General features: G+C 50.0%; 2 protein-coding genes across 2 annotated transcripts in view; one reads left to right on the top strand and one right to left on the bottom strand.

Annotated features, from left to right (window-relative positions):
- The first annotated feature begins 732 nt into the window (after positions 1-732).
- LOC134028279 (BTB/POZ domain-containing protein KCTD19-like) lies at positions 733-8497 on the top strand. Its single transcript, XM_062471750.1, has 16 exons — positions 733-971; positions 1123-1311; positions 2393-2515; positions 2770-2974; positions 3106-3254; positions 3472-3587; positions 3895-4037; positions 4126-4209; positions 4471-4561; positions 5057-5906; positions 6115-6321; positions 6611-6655; positions 7114-7268; positions 7532-7630; positions 7828-7947; positions 8459-8497. Exons 2-16 carry the CDS (start codon positions 1203-1205, stop codon positions 8495-8497), a joined length of 2535 nt encoding a protein of 844 aa, XP_062327734.1. The 5' UTR covers positions 733-971; positions 1123-1202.
- The window catches only part of plekhg4 (pleckstrin homology domain containing, family G (with RhoGef domain) member 4), a 46801-nt gene continuing 33994 nt past the window's right edge, over positions 8026-20832 (bottom strand). Inside the window, exons 11-20 of the mRNA XM_062472094.1 lie at positions 19775-20808; positions 15178-15430; positions 13329-13418; positions 12845-13069; positions 12443-12613; positions 11749-11929; positions 11094-11210; positions 10519-10773; positions 10052-10263; positions 8026-9149 (exon numbers count right to left, since the gene is read on the bottom strand). Of these exons, the coding sequence (XP_062328078.1) occupies positions 9144-9149; positions 10052-10263; positions 10519-10773; positions 11094-11210; positions 11749-11929; positions 12443-12613; positions 12845-13069; positions 13329-13418; positions 15178-15430; positions 19775-20808 (2544 nt within the window). The 3' untranslated portion in view covers positions 8026-9143. The remainder of the gene's footprint in view (positions 9150-10051; positions 10264-10518; positions 10774-11093; positions 11211-11748; positions 11930-12442; positions 12614-12844; positions 13070-13328; positions 13419-15177; positions 15431-19774; positions 20809-20832) is intronic.

Below are 20832 nucleotides of genomic sequence, written 5' to 3'. Positions count from 1 at the left end.
GTGTCACTAAAACGGCTACATCTGACAATACTGCACCTCGAGCTCTAAGAATGACAACAATTGTATGTTTCTGATCGTTTACCGACATGATCTCCGTCGTATATGATCGTTTTAATTATCTAGTTAGCTATATTTTCACACATCTTTTGAGTGACTGCGTGGCTATTTTCTATATGTAGACCTACAGTTTGAAACTGTAACATCCGATTAACTGATTGATGATTCCTTGTTCGCTGACATTTGTGTTGTCTAGCTACAGTAATAGCTAGCTAAAAGTAACCAGCACAATTTTAAAAAACTGGCTCCGTACTTTACAGTTTAGCTAGCTAGCTAAATTAGATTAAATTATATCGTTGTTTTTCAAAATATTTACTGATGGCGGATGGATCAGATAATCAATCTTGTTTTTTCAATGTTGGAGGGTGTTTTTTCTCCATACCTCGGGCTCGCCTGTCTTATCTCCAAGACTCATTGCTTTTTAAAGACTCTCAAAATCAAGGGAGATGGTTTATCGATAGAGATGGATGCACATTCAGGCATGTACAATATTATCTCCAAACTGGTAAACTAGCCACATCATGTTCATCAGAGATCAACACATTATATGAACTAACAGCAAGTCTACGCCTCAGCTCATTACTCCAGGTAAATTCCTGTAAAATTGCAAACCAACGTTGCTAAACACATAGCCTACGATTGTATTTGCTAGTGCATAGCGGAGAAGAACTTTAAGATAACTTGAGTTTGAGTCAAACAAGCCTAAACAGCAAGATGAGTGGATGCTAGGCTTACTGTAGTGATAATATTTTTCAATTTCAACAAGGCCTTAGAACATTTTCAATCAGGCAAGCATTACTTGCGTGCTCGGCCAGTAGACCTTCAAGTCGCTGAGAGAGCCACTCTGAATTACTGGAAAACCCGCATCTGCAACAAGAAGCTACCGGAAGTCATTGCCAGTCCCGTTTCCTCAGGTAAACCTAGGTCCGGTCGCAGGCTAATATGACCTAACCTGCAACATGTCTCATTGCTCGTAACATTACTAATGTGTTGTTTATTTTACAAGTGATCTACTTAATTTGTAATTTTCTTACAAATTATCTGTCATTGTCTGGGAAACTGTAGTCCATGATGCAGTACCGCTGGGCCTAATCGGGACCCCGCTGATCGATGGAGACGAGGAAGTGCTGTACTGTTTCCTGCCGATGGAACAGATCCGCCTGTACCCAGACCTGGTGACACCACACAACCTGCTCTGGCTGTGTGATAATGTGGCCATCATCGAGTGTGACAGCCCACTCTTCAGGTTCATAGGCAAGCATCAAACCCAAACAATCTCAAACAAACCTGTAGGTCTGCTTACCTCACTACAACTTAAAATAAAACATGCTCAGCTCTAGCAGGAAGAAACCAGCTGTAACAGGTCTCAACAGTGGCGGTTGTAGACAAATTTTACGGGGGGGCCAAGGGGGGGGGGGGGCAGTGTTTAATCAGAGGGGCACATTAAAAAACAGAAACAAATGATATTTAAACATTAAATACTTTAATTTAGCTTTACATTAAAATCATACAAACGGCTCTGGCTCTCCCTCTTCCAGCTCCTCAGCTCTCTCAATACTTTGATATGTTTCTCTAACTTTTTTATTTACTGGGGCAAAAAAGGCTGCAATGTCCCTTCCTCGTTTCATGATGACTACTAGAAGAAGAAAAACGTGTAAAAAAAAATCAGTCAGCTCAGGGGGGGCCACAGGGGGGGCCACAGGGGGGGCCACAGGGGGGGCCAGGGACATTTTTACAGTGGCACTGGCCCCTGTAGGCCCCTGTGTAGAAACGCCCCTGGGTCTCAAAGTACTTTTTAAATGTCCATGGCCTTGTGCCTCTACATCTGTTGAAGTAAGTAAAGGATCACACTCAATATTCATTGCGATTGGCTTTAATTCTGACCTCTTGAGCCATCACTTTTTTTTTTTTACTATGTCTGGAAAAATATGTGCTGATGGTAGCGGAATTGTACTATTGGGTTAAGCACATTCAACTAGCTTGTTTTGCCAAACAGGAAAAGCCCATGTTAACTACAGCACTTAGCCATCCAAGCTATTGTTACTATAGCAACAATACAAAACCAGACAGAGATCATCGTGATCAAGAATAAAAACACCTCCTTCTGAAAAGAATTGACAAAAATGTCATGCCTTCATTTCTCTCTCACTAGCAGAATAAGCCCAAAATATCTGTAGGTTATTTTTGTCGTTCATTTAACATCTCCAAACAAGTTGAAAATCCATCTATCCATCCAGCCGCAAGATGTGAACTGCTGTGTGTTTGAACATGAGGCAGGGGCGACGGCTGGGAACAGTTAACCAGAGTGACCTGTGTTTGCTTTGTGTCATTAAAGCTAATTTCCTTCAGACGGGAAAGATTGTGCTCCCGGAGCAGTTCAGTGATTATGAGAGGTTGAACACGGAGGCGAGATCATCTGGCATGTTCCACTTCATGAAAACTCTGCAGGAATCACATGGTAAGGATCAGATTGATAATCACACATGACACTTCATTCCGTGTTTATTAAGCTCCTTATCAGTGCTGCCAAACATTTCTAGAATTGTGGACGGATTACATAGTTGAGGTCCATATAGATTAAAAGACAACATACTTCAACCTGCTTAGAAATCTCAGGTTGGACGTAAGTGTGTTGGAAGATGAAAACGGCCTTGCTCTAAGACAGCTCTGGGATGTGTGTGACTTGTAACTGCATGGTAAATTGGACCACAGAGGCTAGCTTCGATGGTGACTGCCCTCCAGCAGCCCATGCCAGTGAGCTGTCGACCCCTCAGCCACCCAAACCTCTGTACGAGATGACCTTTGACCTCCTGGTGAGGTATCAAGACTCCGCTCTGGGTCAGCTCTACGTGGACGGAGACCTGCCCGGCAACAAGCTGTACATGTGTGGGAACGGGGTCGTCTTCCAGCACGTGGAGTAAGTCGTATCCGTAGCCTACTTAAGTGTCATTCCGTGATCCATAATGAATGCGACAACATTAAAGTAAACATTAAAATATGGCTCATGTTAGCTGCAGGCTTGTTTTTCCCATCTGGCTATGCTTGTAGGAACTGGCTGGGAACAAGCCGCCTGCCTCTCACAGAGAGTGGGCCTGAGCTCCAGGGGCTGTGTGAGTACCTGGACCAGCAGGATGAGGCCTACCAGGCCTTCAAGGAGGCGCTGTGGGAGTTCCTACTCAGGAAGAAAACCCCAGGGGGTGAGAGTCCTGTCAATACACACACACACACACACAGTATACGCACACACAGACGCTAGCGTACTGTATGTAGAGACACAAAGTATACGCACACACACACAACGCTAGCGTACTCTATGTACAGACACACACACACAGTATACGCACATACACACACTGTGGATCTCCTGTTAGGCTGAGTTAAAACTGCTGTTTTTCCCTGCTCTGTCTTTTACAGGGTCTTTTACGGCATGGCCCTGGTCTGCCTCAGTGGCAACGTTCAGCGTTTATAAAGTTATTAAAGTTTATGTTGGAACACACTGGTACGCCACTTACTTTAAAACCCTTTTAAAGGTAGGTACTGTGGACCAATCATCTCCTGTCACTTTACTGGCATTTTATTCGGTGAAAAAAATCTGGTTGTTAGCAAAACATTAACAAATATGGTGTCGTTATTGGACACAGTGACTTTGTGTACAAATCCTGGTCTGCCATAATGACTATGCTGAGGGGGTTAAACAGCTGCAGATGTGTACACACAAGTTTAAAACTATGAGGAACCCATAAGATCATCTGTTAGCCAATTCACTCTGTGCTCTTGAATGCAAAGCTACAGTAGCGAGTCAGTAATGGAAACTTTAAATCTGGACATTGTGTTCAGTACCCAGAGCTGCTATCCAACGTCAAGAAGACCAGCTGGATCGTGTTCGGAGAGAGTCTTCTTGTTAAAGGAGACGGGCAAATGTTCCGTCACATACTCAACTTCCTGAGATGCGGGCGGCTGTTGCTGCCCTCCGAGTTCAGGTAGAGTAGGGCGGTCGGAAACCGGAGGTGTAGATCCAAAATGGCGTCCATTTTGACAAAGGTGTTCTGGTTGGTCTTTGCCGTGTAGGGAATGGCAGCTGCTCCTCCATGAGATTGTGGAGTTCCAGATTCCCTCGCTGAGTGGCGCTCTTGAGGACTGCACAGATTACAGGTGATGAGTGGGCCATCGTGGGTCAGTATGTTGGTTTTAGCCTCCAGCATGGACCACAGGCGATGGACCAATGGTTATTGATCGGGATTAATCAATTTGATATAATACTCCAGTACGGTCATATGGGGATCAGTGTAAAGCCTGTCACATTGTTTTGATCTTTGTTTGACTTTTTGACGACTGGCAAACAATATTGTGTCCAGCTGCAGTATTGGGTTACTGGAAGACTTGTGGAGCACCTGTGTCTGTCTCTCCACCCAGGGTCTGGACCCAGAGCAGAGAGACTTCACACAACATGTCCTCCTCTTCAGCCATGTCCTTGCTTGTCTATGACGGAGAGCAACACTGCTTTGTAGGGATCAGTTTCCACAAAGTATACCCGTGCTTGTGTCGACCCTGCCAAATATAAAGAATGAGAGGTTCTGATTTTCCACGGGTGTGAATTAAATCATCGCTGGCACAGCTCTCTAGGACTGTTGTCAAAGTCAACTCCTGAATGCTTTTACGCGTTGGAGTTCTGCAGTAGCTCAATAGCTGCTCTAACTTCCCCCCAAACACTTTGTTTTCCAGAGGGGAATTTAGATCCTGGAGGGAGAGGGGGGATGTCTGTGTCAGGGCCCAAGGTGTCTACTGATAGTGTGTGTGTGTCTGTGTTTCAGGGAGTGTGTGTGTGTATTCTAGTGAATGTTTGTGTGTTCTAGGGAGTGTGTTTGTTCTAGAGAGTGTGTGTGTGTGGATGAAATGGCTGCAGTCCAGAGTTTACAAGTCCAGTTGCATTTGCTTATAGTTTGTATTGATTGTGTGGGAGGTTTTTGGAAGTTGGAACACTTTGTTGGAATCTTCACAGGAGAGCAGGGATCCGAGTTCAATACAGTGGCAAAATTCTGACAACTCCCAAGACCCTTTCATCTCAGTGGATGGGGACGTCTGTCTGTCTGAAGACCCAGAGGGTGCACAGAGGCCAAGACACCCCATTCTAAACACAGCGGAGGGCAGCTACATCACTACAGAAGTCACAGCTGGCTCAAGTCAACCTCCACCAGCTCTCCGTAGAACAGATCCTGTTGACAGATCTCTGCCCTCTGACAGACCCTGTCAGCCAACTTCATCCGCCGCCAATACCAAGATCTCTGCAACGCGGACAAGCGTGTTCCAAAACAAAACACTCGACAACACAGAACTCCCGGCAACACAAAACCACAGCGACTCCACTCAAATCTCTGTGGCTCTTTGGCAGATGATGAAATCAAAACCAGCGGTTTGTGGGAATCTGTCGTCAGTGAGTCAGGGCAGCGCGACAAAGAGGACACCAGAGGGCGTAGGACAGATGTCGAACTCCCTCCGCAGAATGATCCAGAGAGGCAGAGAGGCGGGGAATCTGTCCGCCCCTCTGCAGAAGCTGGTACACATGGTGGAGAGTGTGTTTCAGACTGGCCCAAAAACAGAGCCTTGGGGAACGCCGTCTAGGCCAACCGCCAGAACCGGGACCACCCCAGAAGCTGCTTCCAGGGGCTCCACGTCTTTCTCCCTCCCCACAGACCCCCTCCCTGCCCTGGCCTCGGCCAGGCTGTCTGCCCTCACTGCCCTCTTCTCCAGACAGAGGCTCCCTAGGGGCCCCACGGCACATACCCACCCCACACACACAGCTAAGACGGGGGAGCGAAGCAGAGCCAATCCTTACATCGTGACTCAGCCAAGTAAGACAGGCACGTAGAGTGGAGATTTGGTTCCTTCTCTATATCTCGCTATATTAACTCAAGGCTAATCCCTTTTTTCGACAGACGTTTTTGTGTCTCGCAATAGGCATGCCATGAAGTTTGCAGCTGTGTGTATGTGTGTGTGTGTCCCTGTGTGTATGTGTGTGTGTGTCCCTGTGTGTATGTGTGTGTGTGTCCCTGTGTTCAGGTGGGGAAGGGAGTGGCTGGAACGGGCCTGCCCTGAGGAGCTGTGTGTTCCCGGTGAGGGGCTGTGTGTTCCCGGTGAGGGGCTGTGTGCTGCCTGTCCAGGGCTCTGTCGTCAGGGTGGACCACCCTGCTGTCCTGGGGAGAGGAGAACCAGGAGGCTGCTTCACCCAGAGTGTCATCTACACTGCCAGCTCCAGTCTGTACACCGGTGAGAAGGGAGAAGTGGGAGATGCACTTAGGGAGGGAGCGAGGGAGGGTGGGGAAGGGAGGAGAGGGGTGAGGGGAGGGAGGGAGAGGGGAGAGGGGAGGGAGGGAGAGGGGAGGGAGGAGAGGGGTAAGGGGAGGGAGAGTGATAGGGGGCTAGACATAGGGCTAGGCATGAGTGATGAATAAGAACCTCTTCTAATCAATCACGTTTGATTTTATGAATATTAGTCCTTTTAAATTTTGCTGTCAAGTCAGGATTCTCAGAGTGGAACTGGATGCTTTTTCCTCAGAATATCAATCACACAAGGTGCAAGACGCAAGAGAAGATGATCAAAGTAAGTTCATATAATACATCTAGTGCTAAGTACTAAGGATACTTGAGTGTACAGAATTTGATTTACAGCTTATCACAGCTGTTGTGGTAGTACGTGAAAGTGTCCACTAGAGGGAAGCACAGATCATTTTCTTTTATCTAAACAATGTCTGTATCATTGTTTTCCCTGGAAAGCAATCATCTGACTTCTATTCCAGCTAAATGTGATTTTACTAAACAACATTCCTTTGAACAAAACACAAGCTGTCGTGCAGAGCAGTCTATAGCGTGTTATGTTTCCTGGCGGTGTTACAAGGAAAGTATAATCACCATAAATTATTCATACACTCAAATGGGGCAGATCTGGGTTTAATTCTGCTGTTGATTTGAGGTTTCCCTCTCATCGAAATGAGCGAGGATCAGAGTTTAAAGACAAGGCATTTCTTGTAGTGGTAAACAAGTCCATGTCGTCCCTTCCAGATGTGGCCTTTGCGTGCTTCAGTCTGTCCTACGAGGAGATGGTGTACGGACGGCAGTGCCACGCTTTTCTGACGGGGGTCATCCTAGACTCCGTCAGGTTACAGGACTCCCAGGACAACACCGTGAAGATAGCCAACCTGGTCTACGCCCTCTGGGTAGGCCTGATTCATATTCATGAAGAGGAGAGGGGGAGTGGAGCAGACCTGGGTTGATGGTGGTTTGATGTTACTAACCCGGTGTAGAGACACTGAGGGATCAGCTGGGATACGAATCAAACTCACCGTGATTCCTTTCAAATCCTTTCCCAGTAAATGATCTATGTAGTCGTCCCAGGTCAACTAAACAGAAGACACTAACTTGAAACGTTGCTTTAGAGGATGAGCTTTTTTTAGTTTCATCCCTCTTTAATGTTCCCAAGACCGGACAGACTGAGGTGGAGGACTTTGTCTCTGAGCTGATGAGGATCATCTCACCTGGGAGACAGAAACAGAGAGAGCTGCTCCAGCGCTGGCTGAAGGTGAGGGCCTCAAAGGGAACGCTTCCTCTAACAGCCAGTCAGGCAGCGACAACACACACAGTATTCATAAACACACACAGTCGCTGAATGAACGTATAACAGTTATATTAACTTCAGGATTACTTGTTTAGTATACATACAAAATGCACCCCCCCCCCGCCCCATTTTAATACTATAGTTTCCATTCTTTTCTCCAGCTCACCCTGACCTTAGCCCAGCGCTACACGTCATGTTTGGAGTTGCTGGGGAGACAACACTGCCACACCAGCGCTCTGTTCCCTGGGGAACGGACCGCTCGTGTGTCCCAGCTCACCGCAGTGAGACACACACACACACACACACACACACAAACACACATGCCCTCCAGACGACCAATGAAAACACACACGCACACCTTCTGGATACAAAGCAATCCATCTTTATTAAATACGTGTGAACTTGTTAGGATTAAGAAATATGACACTTGAGTACACATTCATGCTCCAGCTACGAGTGGAAATGTGATTAACATTTTCTTTTGTGTGTTTTGTCGATTTGAGAATGGCACTTCAGTGATTCCCTGCTTTTTCGCTGGTTAATACATACATGTACAAAGTTATCACAATCTTATTCTCCTACGGGCTAATATTTACAGACAATGTACATTTTGGTGTTCTTTCTTAATGCCATCTTTTTTTCTCAGAAAATATGAACATGGAAAAAGTTGCATTAGCGCTTTCTCTAACATCCTCCCCTTACTTTATCCCTCTCTCTCCTTCTCTCTTCCTCTCTCTCTCTCCTTCTCTCTCTCTCTATCTCCTTCTCTCTATCTCTCTCTCTCCCTCTCAGGCTGTTCCGTTCTCCAGCCCGTCTCAAATGAACAGCTGAGCTGGGCGTGGGGACGTAACACACCACACCATCCACAAGACGCAGGCACTACGGAAGTGGCGGGGAAAAAAACGAACTCGGCCGAGACGAAGGAACGAAACGCTTAAAACCAAACGACCGTGAAGAGCCTTTGATAAAATGAAAAATAAAAAGGCGTCTATGCTTAAGAAGAGCACGTCCACAGTCTTGCCTCAGAAACCTTCCACTATCTGCCATTTTCAATTGCAGTCTGCAGCTAAAGTGGTCTATGAGAAAACACAGGAGCAGTTTATAACCGCATTGTAAACTAGAACAAGAATTATTTACAGTTACCGATATAGTACAGAGAACTACTGCACCAGCAAAAAAAGAGGATAAATATAAGAATATTTAAATCAACTTTTTTTTTCTTTTTTTTCTTTTTTTACACGATATAAAAGCTATGCTCAAAAGTGGCTTTTTAAAAAACAGTGCTATGTCCTAGCTGGTGTTTGTGAGTGATGATGAGATTTTCTGGTGCTGAGAATGACCACAAGAAACCCCGTCCATCTTTTCTCTGGGTTTTTGTCTTGATGGTGAAAGCGGGCGAGGATCAATAAAACAATCTTCCGGCCGTAGACCCCTCCATCTTCTCACGTGGTCTTGTCTTGATGGTGATAGCCAAGTATCAAACCTGTAGAAGAACAAACAAGTACAAATAAGATTACACAACTGCTCCCAGCTCTCCCAGTCTCTAAAAACATGCCACACGACCGTGGAGAAATGACACCAGGCAGAAAGCCGTGAGCCAGGGGGGCATGGCTGTAGATTGCAGTGGTTTTAGATGTTAGGATTTGACTTGAGAGAGAGAGAGGAACATATGAAAAGCGTCGCTCCACTTACTCAAAGCAGGATTACAGGGATCACACTATAGTGGATGGCCCTATGATTTGAGCTGCTTTCTGTAAATGGAGGGAGAGAGCTGGGGTTAGAGACTGCGTGTTACGGGTTAAACAGCACCGCCCAGGTCAGCAGGGATGACATGAACGTTACCGGAGTTCACATAAGCAGCGTCAGGTTTAGGTGTGAGTGCTTGTCAGAGTTCAGGTTAGGCACAGCTGATTGTCCAGAGGGTGTCGTTTGTGTACACCAGGACATGGTTCGTGAGTTTGAGCAAGGAGAGGGTGGATACGGCACTATGCTTTGACCTTTGACCTGTAGAACAGATATGAACGCCCACTTCTACAGGTGTGGAACTGCAGGAGGGTTTAAAAGCAACGTCTCCAAGCTGAAGAGATGCACATTTTATATATCGAGAATGTATAGAATCAAAGGCAAAGTCATGGTGCCCAAACCACCACTTTTTCGAACACGAAGGATTGGTTCCAAACGCATCCGACACCTGACATCCATCAATTAATTAATGATTATATTTATTATAATTAATGAAAAGCCATTCAATTATAGTAAAACATTTATTTAACGTCCGCATCCTAAGTTATCAAAAAAGCTTCCCCGCCAACCAAAAAACAAAGTTCCGCCCCTGCAGTACGACGCTGTGTGTCTGTGTGGGTGTCGACATCCCCTACTACTCACGGCTGAAATGTACTGGCTGTTGAAGCGTGGCTTGTCGGCGGCGGCGGGCGAGGCGGCGGAGGGGGAGTAGCAGGAGGAGGAGGGCTCGCAGGGGGAGCTGGGCTCCTCGGACAGGGCCTCGGGCAGGTGGCTAGACACACAGCCGCTGTCTGAACCACTGGAACCCCCGCTGCCTGAGAGACAGTGAGAGGACGAGCCTGAGCTCTCTGTGGCTGGAGGGAGGGAGAAGGGGAGGGAGGAGGGGGTGAGGGAGGGAGAAGGGGAGGGAGGAGGGGGTGAGGGAGGGAGGGAAGAGAGAGGGAGGAGGGGAGGGAGACACCATGTCACACCACTGTATTTGAAAAATCCGGTGTTGTGTCACACATTTTAAAGACTTTTCCTTTCCTTAACCCCCCCTCCTCTAATCTGACTTTTCCATTGGCGTGGGAACGGATGCTGGCGTCGCTAGGCTACGCTGGACCACGTACTCATGGAGGGCTGGCTGCTGGTCTCATTCTCCAGCTCGTCCTCTTCGATGCAGGGGGAGATGAAGGGCCTCTCGGACGAGGCCGGCAGCAGCGCCTGGTTGCTGTACATGTGCAGGTTGAGGGGCCCCAGCAGGCTGCATGACGAGGGGCCCGAGGCCGCGGGTGCCCCGGCCCCAGAGCTGTTCCCAGAGGCCCGCTTGAAGGGGTTGGAGTGGTCGAAGAGGGAGACGGCGATGGAGGCTCTCGTCCTGGCCCCTGGGGGAGGGGGGAGGGAGGAGGGGTGGAGGAGGGAGGGTTGAAGGGAGGGTAGGGAGGGAGGGGAGGCAGGTTAGATTCAGGGCTAGGCACCAGACTGTACAGTCTATATTAGTCACATTAGCACCAATTCCCACCCCCCCAAAAAAAACACTACTGTGACTGCCACGATTATGTTAGACTGGAGATTACTTTTCGCAATAACAAAACACAGAATGATTTGGATGGTCCTGTGAAAACAGTGTAACCTAGTCCATGCCCAGCCTCCTGCTGTGAGTGTGTGTCTTCAGTGTGTCCTACAGGAGTGTGTGTGTCCTCACCTCTGCCCTTCATGATGTAGTCGATGGCCCTGTCGTTGATGGCAGCGTCGCTAGGCTTGATGTCCAGGAAGGGCTTGTTGCCCACGCCCATGGAAACCATCTCCTGCATGCGGATTTCTGTACACACACACACACGTTAAGCACACCTTGCTTTTACCAGACAAGTTAGCAGAAATGCAGAAATGGGACAGTCTCTGTCTCTGCTTTCAGACCTGGTGGGGTTGAGCCCACGACAGACAGAGAGATGATGTGTGTGAGACTGAGCTAGCGTACACACAAACAAGCCGACGCTGGTTGTTGGAGCCGTATGACTAAAAGCTGCTACTGCTGTGATGTGGTGGGGTGTGTGTAAGGTGAGCTGCTTCAGGAGCGATACACACGTACACACACACACGCACACACACGTACACACACACGTACACACACACGTACACACACACGGACACACACACGGACACACATACGTACACACACACGTACACACACACGGACACACACACGGACACACACACGTACACACACACGGACACACACACGGACACACACAGCTGTATTTGTCTAGATTAAGACTGTGTTTTAACAGACTATCTCACTCTTTAACACACACGCACACACACACATACACACACGTACGCACACACACACACACACACACCTTTGTTCCTGTTAGCCTGCTGCCAGAGGATGCTGGTGATGTCAGAGGTCCAGGCGTGCTTGACGTCCTGATTGGCCGCCTGCAGGATGTAGGTCTGGTTCTTGGAGGTCCTGCGTCTGAACCAGACCTCGAAGCGCAGCCCACTGTCTCCAGACGTCTCCGTCATCCCCACGTCTGCTGTCTGGGACCACGAGAGGAGACCGCCACATTTGGAAACCAGACTAGTGATGTCACACTGATTTCCCCTAAGCCCTGGTTTCCCCCTACTGTCCAATCTGACTAGGCGCCAAGCGAATCCTCCTCATGTTTGCGTGTATATCATGTCGTTATGTTATCGCTGTTGCTTGGTGAGAGAAAAGGCTTTGAGACACTCCTGTCTATAACAGTGCAATACTACCCAGGGTTCAATAAACTCTACTGTAGTCTAGTCTACTCTGCTCTAGTAGGGGAGTCAGGCGGCTGAGCGGTTATGGAATTGCGTCAGTAATCCGAAGGTTGCTGGTTCGTTTCATGGCTGTGCCAAATGCCGTTGTGTCCTTAGGCAAGGCACTTCACCCTACTTGCCTCGGGGGGAATGTCCCTGTACTTACTGTAAGTCGCTCTGGATAAAAGCGTCTGCTAAATGACTAAATGTAAATGTAGTCTACTCTGCTCTGCTCTCCCCTCTCCTCTGGCCTGGTGCTGCGGGCCCCACCTTGAAGGAGTGTTTGTAGATGTAGACGTCCAGGCCGCCCTCGATGCGTTTGGGCTTGCTGAACAGCACCAGGTCCTGCAGCAGGAACACGTGGCGTTGGCACTTCTTCCTCCCGTACCACACGGTGAACTCCCCCTGCCTCACCAGCTGACCCTGCTCCTTCAGGTTCACCTGCACCACACACACACACAGGACATACACACACACACACACACACACAGGACATACACACACACACACACACACACAGGACATACACACACACACACACACACACACAGGTACACACACACATATTTAATATACAGGATCTCTGATAGTGGAGTTATTCTGATCAGGTTCTTGTGATAGACACGCCCCTCTGGGGGTCAGGGGGCGTGTCCTCTCGTGGCTCACACTCACGTCACAGTCCCGGATGGCGTCCATGGCCAGCAGGTCGTTGCCGTGGCGCAGCTGGAACTTGACCATCTCAGCGGCGGCTCGCAGGTAGGCCAGCTCCGTGTCCTGAGCCTCGCTCACCTCCTTGATCAGGTCCTTCAGCAGCAGAGCGTACTTGCTCATCCTCTGGACGGGCTTCAGCAGGTAGGACGCCAGGTCCATCTTGTCCCCCAGCTCCAGCTGCTTGTTCTGGGGGAGAGAGGGACGGAGGGAAGGGGGTAGGGGTGGTGGTTGGAGGGTTAGGGCTGGTGTTCTGTACAGTGTGCGCTGGTCTGTGTGTCTAATTTGTATGTCACTTTGGATGAAAAGCTTCTGCTAGATTGACGAATCGTCAAATGTGAATGTAAAAACATTGTTCTCTTAATTTCTCTCTTTGTCTTGATGCAAACATGATGGCTAGGTGGACAGTGTGTGTGAGTGTGTGTGTGTTTGAAGGCTCCAGACTCACTCTGAAGAAGCTGTTTCCGTGGCTGGCCAGCAGAGTGTCAGACTTGGGCTTGTTCTTGCTGTACAGCGCGTACAGGCCAAACTGGTCTTGCTGTGGGTTTCAAAGAGAGAGGGAGGGATGCATTTCAGTTATATATAAGGTTAAAAAAAACACAATTTCTGACCCATTTCAGCACACAGAACACCCTCTTGTTCTCCTACAGAACTCCTGCGACAAGCGGAAAACATGCGATTTTCCATATCTTGTCATTTGAGTATTGCTTGGCCGCAACTGTTGGCAATGAGGCGAAATGCTTTATGGCGCATTTTATACTCGTGTGAAACGTGCGATATCTTTCACCGCTGCCTTTCTGGCCAAGAATACCCCGGGTCTCTCTCTGCTGTAGAGCTGGGGTGGTTCTGACCGAGGTCTATTCTTGTGTGTGCTGTTTAAACTGTGGAAAACATTTAGACCCTTTAACTCTGCACCACTAAATCAACCCGAGGGGGTCAGAGAGAGAGGGGAGAGAAAGAGTAGGAAGGAGAGAAGGATAGAGAAAGAAGGAAGGAGAGAGAGGGGAGAGGAAGAGGAGGGGATGTACAGAGGTGAAGGAGTGGGCAGGCCTGGATATGAGAGTTCAGTACCTGCGGGCTGCTTTGATAACGCTCTAATACCACTGGAATGTAAAGAGAGAAATGGAGGGATGGAGAGGGAGCGACGACGAGATGAAAAAAGTTTCTATGGACTGTATCGAGAGATGAGAGAATTCGAGAAGCTTTGAGAGGTTCTGCCAACATGAGAACCAACAAGAGAGCTTTGGGATGGAGTGATTGAAACAGAGGTTGTGAAAGAGAGAGAGAGAGAGAGAGAGAGGGAGGGAGGGAGGGAGAGGCAGGGGTGTGTTTGCACAGCTGGGTTCATACTTGAGGGGTAAAACCATCTCCTTCGGGTTTAAAACTAGAACAACACCTCACCTACTGGAGGAACTGACCCAGCAAATCCATGATCCCTACCCAACCGCCCTGCTGTGTGTGTGTGTGTCAAATCCTGCCCTGACATCCATGTGCATAACTCTTTTTCTTTTTGTAAATCATAACTGGCGTTCCTGCCAATCCACGCCAGTTCAGGCGGCTCCACCTGCAGGTCTCCCAGGTCGAGTTTCAGCCTAGGGGACGGGCTGACAATCACCTCTTGAACGTAAACACAGGGAGCTTTTGTTTGGCTTCTGACATGATCAGAAACATACAGCATTCACACGGAGGACGTGCCAACTGTTAAGGGTTCAGTGTCAACCACCTCCTGAAGATCGTGTTGCACATTCCATGAGGCAAGTGTTTGACTATTGAGACATTCGGTACCTCAGGATGTGTGACGCCCTTGGTGTCCCCGTTCTATAGAAAACATTTACATTTAGTCATTTAGCAGACGCTCTTATCCAGAGCGACTTACAGTAAGTACAGGGACATTCCCCCAAGGCAAGTAGGGTGAAGTGCCTTGCTCAAGGACACAACGTCAGTTGGCATGACCGGGAATCGGGAAACTGGCAACCTTCAGATTACTAGCCCGATTCCCTAACCTCTCAGCCATCTGACTCCCTAAAACACTATTGTGAAACACTGTACTCACATAACATACAAAACAATTGTCCCACATCTTCCCAGCAAGAGTGTTAGTGGTTAGAACAACCTTGTTCGCATCTGAGCTTCATGTCAGAATTAGCTCGAAAACTTGGCTGCACTTAATCCACCTGAAGTTACCCCGGAGCGGACCGGGACTCGAATCAAACTTGCCTCGAAGCCTCTCGGAACTTCGATGTCTACCACCCCCCCAACCCCCAACCCCGGTGTGCATTAGATTCGCATCTACGTACGTGGCGCAGGAAGCAGTGGGACACGCGGAGCGGGTGGTTGCAGCAGCTCTCCAGCTCCTTGAGGAAGAACTGGCTGTGGAAATCCACCAGCTTCTCCAGGTTCCCGAAGATCACGGAGCGTTTCCCCCGCAGGTCCTGCGGCAGGTCGGGGCGCTCCATCTCAGGGAAGTAGTGCTCGATGATGTAGCGTAGCGAGCGCACGTACTCCCTCTCCGTGCTCACCATCTCATCCACGATGTGACGCAGCTTGCTGCTGGGAGGGGGGGAGGGGAGGGAGGGAGAGGGGAGAGGGAGGGAGGAGGGGAGGGAGGGAGGGGAGGGAGGCAGAAAAAGGATGTTTAGTCTCCACTGACACTGAAAATGTAGGCTTCTGTATTGTAAGTGACAAAGCAGTTGTGAGGTCTCAAAAACTCTGTAAACATTCAACTTCAGTAGCAAGTTAATCTATTTTTACTTATGAGCTTGTCTCCACATACACATACACACACCAGAAAAGCACAAACACCACGACTAACTCCAAGCTTTGAGGCTGTATTGTACTTGACCTGGGAGAGACCCCAGTCCCGCCCGCTTGGCCCTGACACATCCACACAGACAGGCCCTGACACATCCACACAGACAGGCCCTGACACATCCACACAGACAGGCCCTGACACATCCACACAGACAGGCCCTGACACATCCACACAGACAGGCCCTGACACATCCACACAGACAGGCCCTGACACATCCACACAGACAGGCCCTGACACATCCACACAGACAGACCCTGACACATCCACACAGACAGGCCCTGACACATCCACACAGACAGGCCCTGACACATCCACACAGACAGGCCCTGACACATCCACACAGACAGGCCCTGACACATCCACACAGACAGGCCCTGACACATCCACACAGACAGGCCCTGACACATCCACACAGACAGGCCCTGACACATCCACACAGACAGGCCCTGACACATCCACACAGACAGGCCCTGACACATCCACACAGACAGGCCCTGACACATCCACACAGACAGGCCCTGACACATCCACACAGACAGGCCCTGACACATCCACACAGACAGGCCCTGACACATCCACACAGACAGGCCCTGACACATCCACACAGACAGGCCCTGACACATCCACACAGACAGGCCCTGACACATCCACACAGACAGGCCCTGACACATCCACACAGACAGGCCCTGACACATCCACACAGACAGGCCCTGACACATCCACACAGACAGGCCCTGACACATCCACACAGACGCTATACTAGCGTCTAGCTTAATGAATAAACTGTAAAAAATCAAGATCAGGGGCACAACGTCAAAGGAACGTTTAACATCAACCACCTTCCCAGACGGGTGGAGGCTTGTACCAGCATGTCAGAGCAGGTCTCTGCACCGTGTCTGGAGGGAGGTCCTGTACATCATATCCCTGTGACCGAGATGCTATCTATGCCACAGCGAGGATGAGTCACGGTGCCCTTTTACACGACAGGACTTTGTGGGAGGGGAGAGGTTGTTCACAGTGTTGCACTTCAGATTAAATGTTCTTTTTATTGCTGCGCCGACCTGTTATCAGACTCACGTCATGTTGAGTTGATGTTGTTACAGCGCTGTCTGGCCATTCACAGACTGTTCCTTAGTTCCGACCACTAAAATGTCAAGTCAGATGGCTGAGCGGTTAGGGAAGCGGGCTAGTAATCAGAAGGTTGCCAGTTAGATTCCCGGCCGTGCCAAATGACGTTGTGTCCTTGGGCAAGGCACTTCACCCTACTTGCCTCGGGGGAAATGTCCCTGTACTTACTGTAAGTCGCTCTGGATAAGAGCGTCTGCTAAATGACTAAATGTAAATGTAAAATACTGTTCTAACAGTGCACTTTAGATCTTTGAAGCTCCTCTGTACTCACTATAAGCAGTATTTATAAGTTGTTTTGGGATAAAAGCATCTGCTGAATCACAAGACCGGATCAAGGAGATGCCGGTGAGATGAGACCTGCTGATGTTCTTGAGAACGAGAGACAAACAGACCAGGTATCACAGGTTTCACATCAGGCCTTGGTTCTGTGCGAGTCAAACAGCCCCTCAGAGCTGGAACACACACAGCTGGGACTGAGGTTGAACATGTGCATATGTGACTGGAGGCTGTCTGACACAGTGAGACCAAAACAACTGGACTGAGACAAACACTGGGTTCAAACACTGTTTAAATCACTTCTGAGGTCCAGAGTCGAATCAAAATACGGTTGTTGGGTGATTTATTTCCCAAGACCATAAACCTTTTTTTCGTCTCTCTCCCTCCCTGTCTCTCCCTCCCTCTCAGTGTGTTATTCTTGGCATGCTGGTAGGTCTACAAGCTGGCGGCCCTACAGCCAGTTTCTGCAGGTCTCCAGGGCCTGATAGAAGGTGTTTATAATACTGTGTGTGTGTGTGTAAGTTAGCTAACGCTAATGCCTGATTGTCGGTGGGCTACTTGGCTAAAGCCCTCTTGGTATGAGGTCTGCCAGGCCCTGCTGCACTGGGGCACAAACAAGACGAACCTTAAGACGTATTAAAATGAAAAACAGAAGCACTCGTTTGTCCCACCGGGCTAAGAGACGACCACAAGGTTAAGCCAGTGGAAAACTGGACCTGAAGCTTATTTCATGGATGTGTGGAAGATAATTACGTTTTTTCTAATGCTTTCTATTACCTCTTTTTTATTTTTTGGCTTCTCAAGAGAGACTGGCAAGCTGGATAAAAGGACCTTTACAAATACAGAAGAGGTGTACTTAAAGGGACAAAAGCAACAATAGGTGTGGGGGGTCTTGCCTCTGGCCTCCCCCTCTCTGTCCCCCTCGCTCCCTCCTCGCTCTTCTCTAGCTGGAGTGCCAGCCCTAGGGGGGTTTCGCTCCTCTCTGCCACCCCGTTGGGCATGGATGGTGAGTAGGGGTGATGTGTGTGTGTGTGGCACCTGGCCCAGCTCTCCTCAGTGCCTGAGGCCACACACAGCGCCTCCTCGGACACAATGACCCCCCTAAACCCTCCCGACCCACTCTCTCACACACACATACACACACACACACACACACACACACATACACACACACACAGACACACATACACACACACACATACAGACACACACACACACATACACACATACAGACACACACACACACACAAGAAACCAGACTTAATTCCCCCCACCTTAAGTTCTCAAGTACTACAGTACCACAACCTTCTATACCAAAACAAACAACGATATAATCGATGTAGAAGATATCGATATATCGTCAACTACACTATAATCTCCAACGTGTTTAAAGATGAGAAAGCTAAAGAAAGCTTAAACAAACACAGGAAACTAATAATTCACACTTTCAGAACCGTCCATGTGTGAGGGATCCAAATCAGAAAGATTTAGAACTGTTTTCCCAACGACTTGAATACCAAACGGAGGAAGTGTGGGAGCTGTGTGTCAGTTCAGGGAAGTTGTCGTGTTACTCTTAACCCCTCTCTCTGGGTGAGACAAGCAAGAGAATGTTAAAGTACCCCCCCCCCCCCCCTCGCCTGGGACCCCATATTAATGGGATACGCTCTAATTGGTGTGGAATAGCCTTCCACTGTAAACCACATGGAGACAAGCGGGGGGGGTGTGTGTCTGAATTTATCTGTCCTCCACTGTGTGTGTGTGTGTGTGCACATCAAAGGAGCTCCTTGTGGCTTCCCAGGGCTGGATTTGTCATCAGTGGCAGGATAGCAGCAGTGGTCTGTAGCAGGGGTGATGATGGTGGGGTCAGAGGGGGGGGGGGATGTTCTCATGGGGGTCACAGGTGAAGGAGGGGAGGGGGGGGGGGGGTGCATGGCAAAACCATTACAGCTCCATCCCAGGGGGGGGGGGGGGTGACTGGTCTTGACACAACAACTAGCATGACGCCTGGCCCCCATTATCTTGGTCTTTTACACACACGCACGCACGCACGCACACACACACACACGCACACGCACACGCACACGCACACGCACACGCACACGCACACGCACACACACACACACACACACACACACACACACACACACACACACACACACACACACACAGAAACAGACTGAGATCATTTGACACATGTAAGCTAGCATAAAATACAAAAACCTTAGAAGATATGGGGAACATTCTAGAAAGGAGATAGGGAGAGAGAAAGTGAGAGAAACAGAGAGAGAATAAGAGGGAGCGACAGGGAAAGCGAGAGAGTCAGAGAGATGGAGGACAGTATATACTGTAAAGATTGAGTTTCCAGCAAGTTCCCTATGGAGTTGATGCACTCAGAGAAAGAGTATTATACCTGGACTAAACAGAAGTCCTGGTGAAACCCAGACACTCCAACCCCTCTCTCACACAGAACAAACCAAATCTGCTACTCAACCTACAAACACACTTTGGCTCCGTTTCCCAGACATGGATTAAGCCTAGCCCTAAATTAAAAGAGAAAAAATTCAATGAAGATGTCCAATGAAAAAGTCATGATGCCAAGACTAGGCTTAATCCATGTCTGGGAAACTGAGCCTTCATCTCCCACCAGCACAACAACAAGCCTCCTGTCGACCACACACCTTCCTTTAGCACGAGGCTCGGCCACGGGGCTGTTGGTGGCGCTGGCTCCGGGGGTCTGCAGGCCCTCCCCCGCAGGGGCGGCCCAGCCGTGAGCAGCCAGCCTGGGGCTGTAGGGCCGCTCGGCCACCTCGGTGCTGCTGACTTCCAGCCCTTTGATGAACACCCCCGTGTTGCCGCGGCGCGCAGGTTCGCTCAGCGTCCGCTGGCACGTGCCGTAGCGGGCGCCCTCGGGCGTGGCCGGGCAGTCGAAGCTCTGGGTCTTGCGGAGCAGCTGGCGGCGGCTGGCGGGCGTGGCGCTGGGGGTGGAGGCGGAGTCGAGGGGGGGCAGGGTGGGGGTGAAGGAGCAGGAGGTGGCGCGGGCCTGGGCCTCCAGACGGTTGCGGTGGGACGACTCCTCGGACGAGGCGCTGCGCGTGAGGCGGGGGTTGTGGAGCAGCGGGGCGAGGGGCGTGTGCGGGGGGAGGCGGGGTTCCAAGCTGTAGGAGGAGGAGTTTATGGAGGGGGTGGAGCCACAGTCCCCGCCCCCAGAGGCCTCAGGTCTGGGGGCGCACGACGAGGAGGCGGAGCTAGAGGTGGAGGACAGCCTCTCGCGGCCGGCGCTCCACACGCCCGAGAACGCCTTGCGGCAGGAGAGCGACAAGCTGGAGCTCCTCTCGTGGCCGCCGCCGCGCGCTCCCTGACCCTCCGAGTGGCGTCTGGGCGTGGCCACGCCGTCGCCGGACGCCTTGGCACCGGCCCCGCTCTCCGGTATGCCTCGCCGCGTCCTCAGCGCCGCCTCCAGCTTCTTCTCAAACATCTGACGGGTCTCCTGGCATTTGGACCAAGCGAACTTCCACTGCCTGAGGCCCTGCTCGTTCTTCAGCTCCCCGGCCAGCTCCTTCATCTCCTGGAAGCGGCCGTCCGGGATGGCTGGGTGCTGGCGCCCGTAACCCTCCAGGCAGCCAATCACACCCTGGCACTTGTCGGGCTGAGAGCAGTCCTCCATGCTGACGCAAGCCAGGTGACGCATGCCCTCCAGAGCCCACTCATACGCCTGGGAGAGAGAGAGAGAGGGGGA

This window comes from Osmerus eperlanus, chromosome 10 (genome assembly GCF_963692335.1).
Source record: "Osmerus eperlanus chromosome 10, fOsmEpe2.1, whole genome shotgun sequence".
Classification (NCBI taxonomy): Eukaryota; Metazoa; Chordata; class Actinopteri; order Osmeriformes; family Osmeridae; genus Osmerus; species Osmerus eperlanus.
This window is presented reverse-complemented; position numbering and strand designations above follow the sequence as displayed.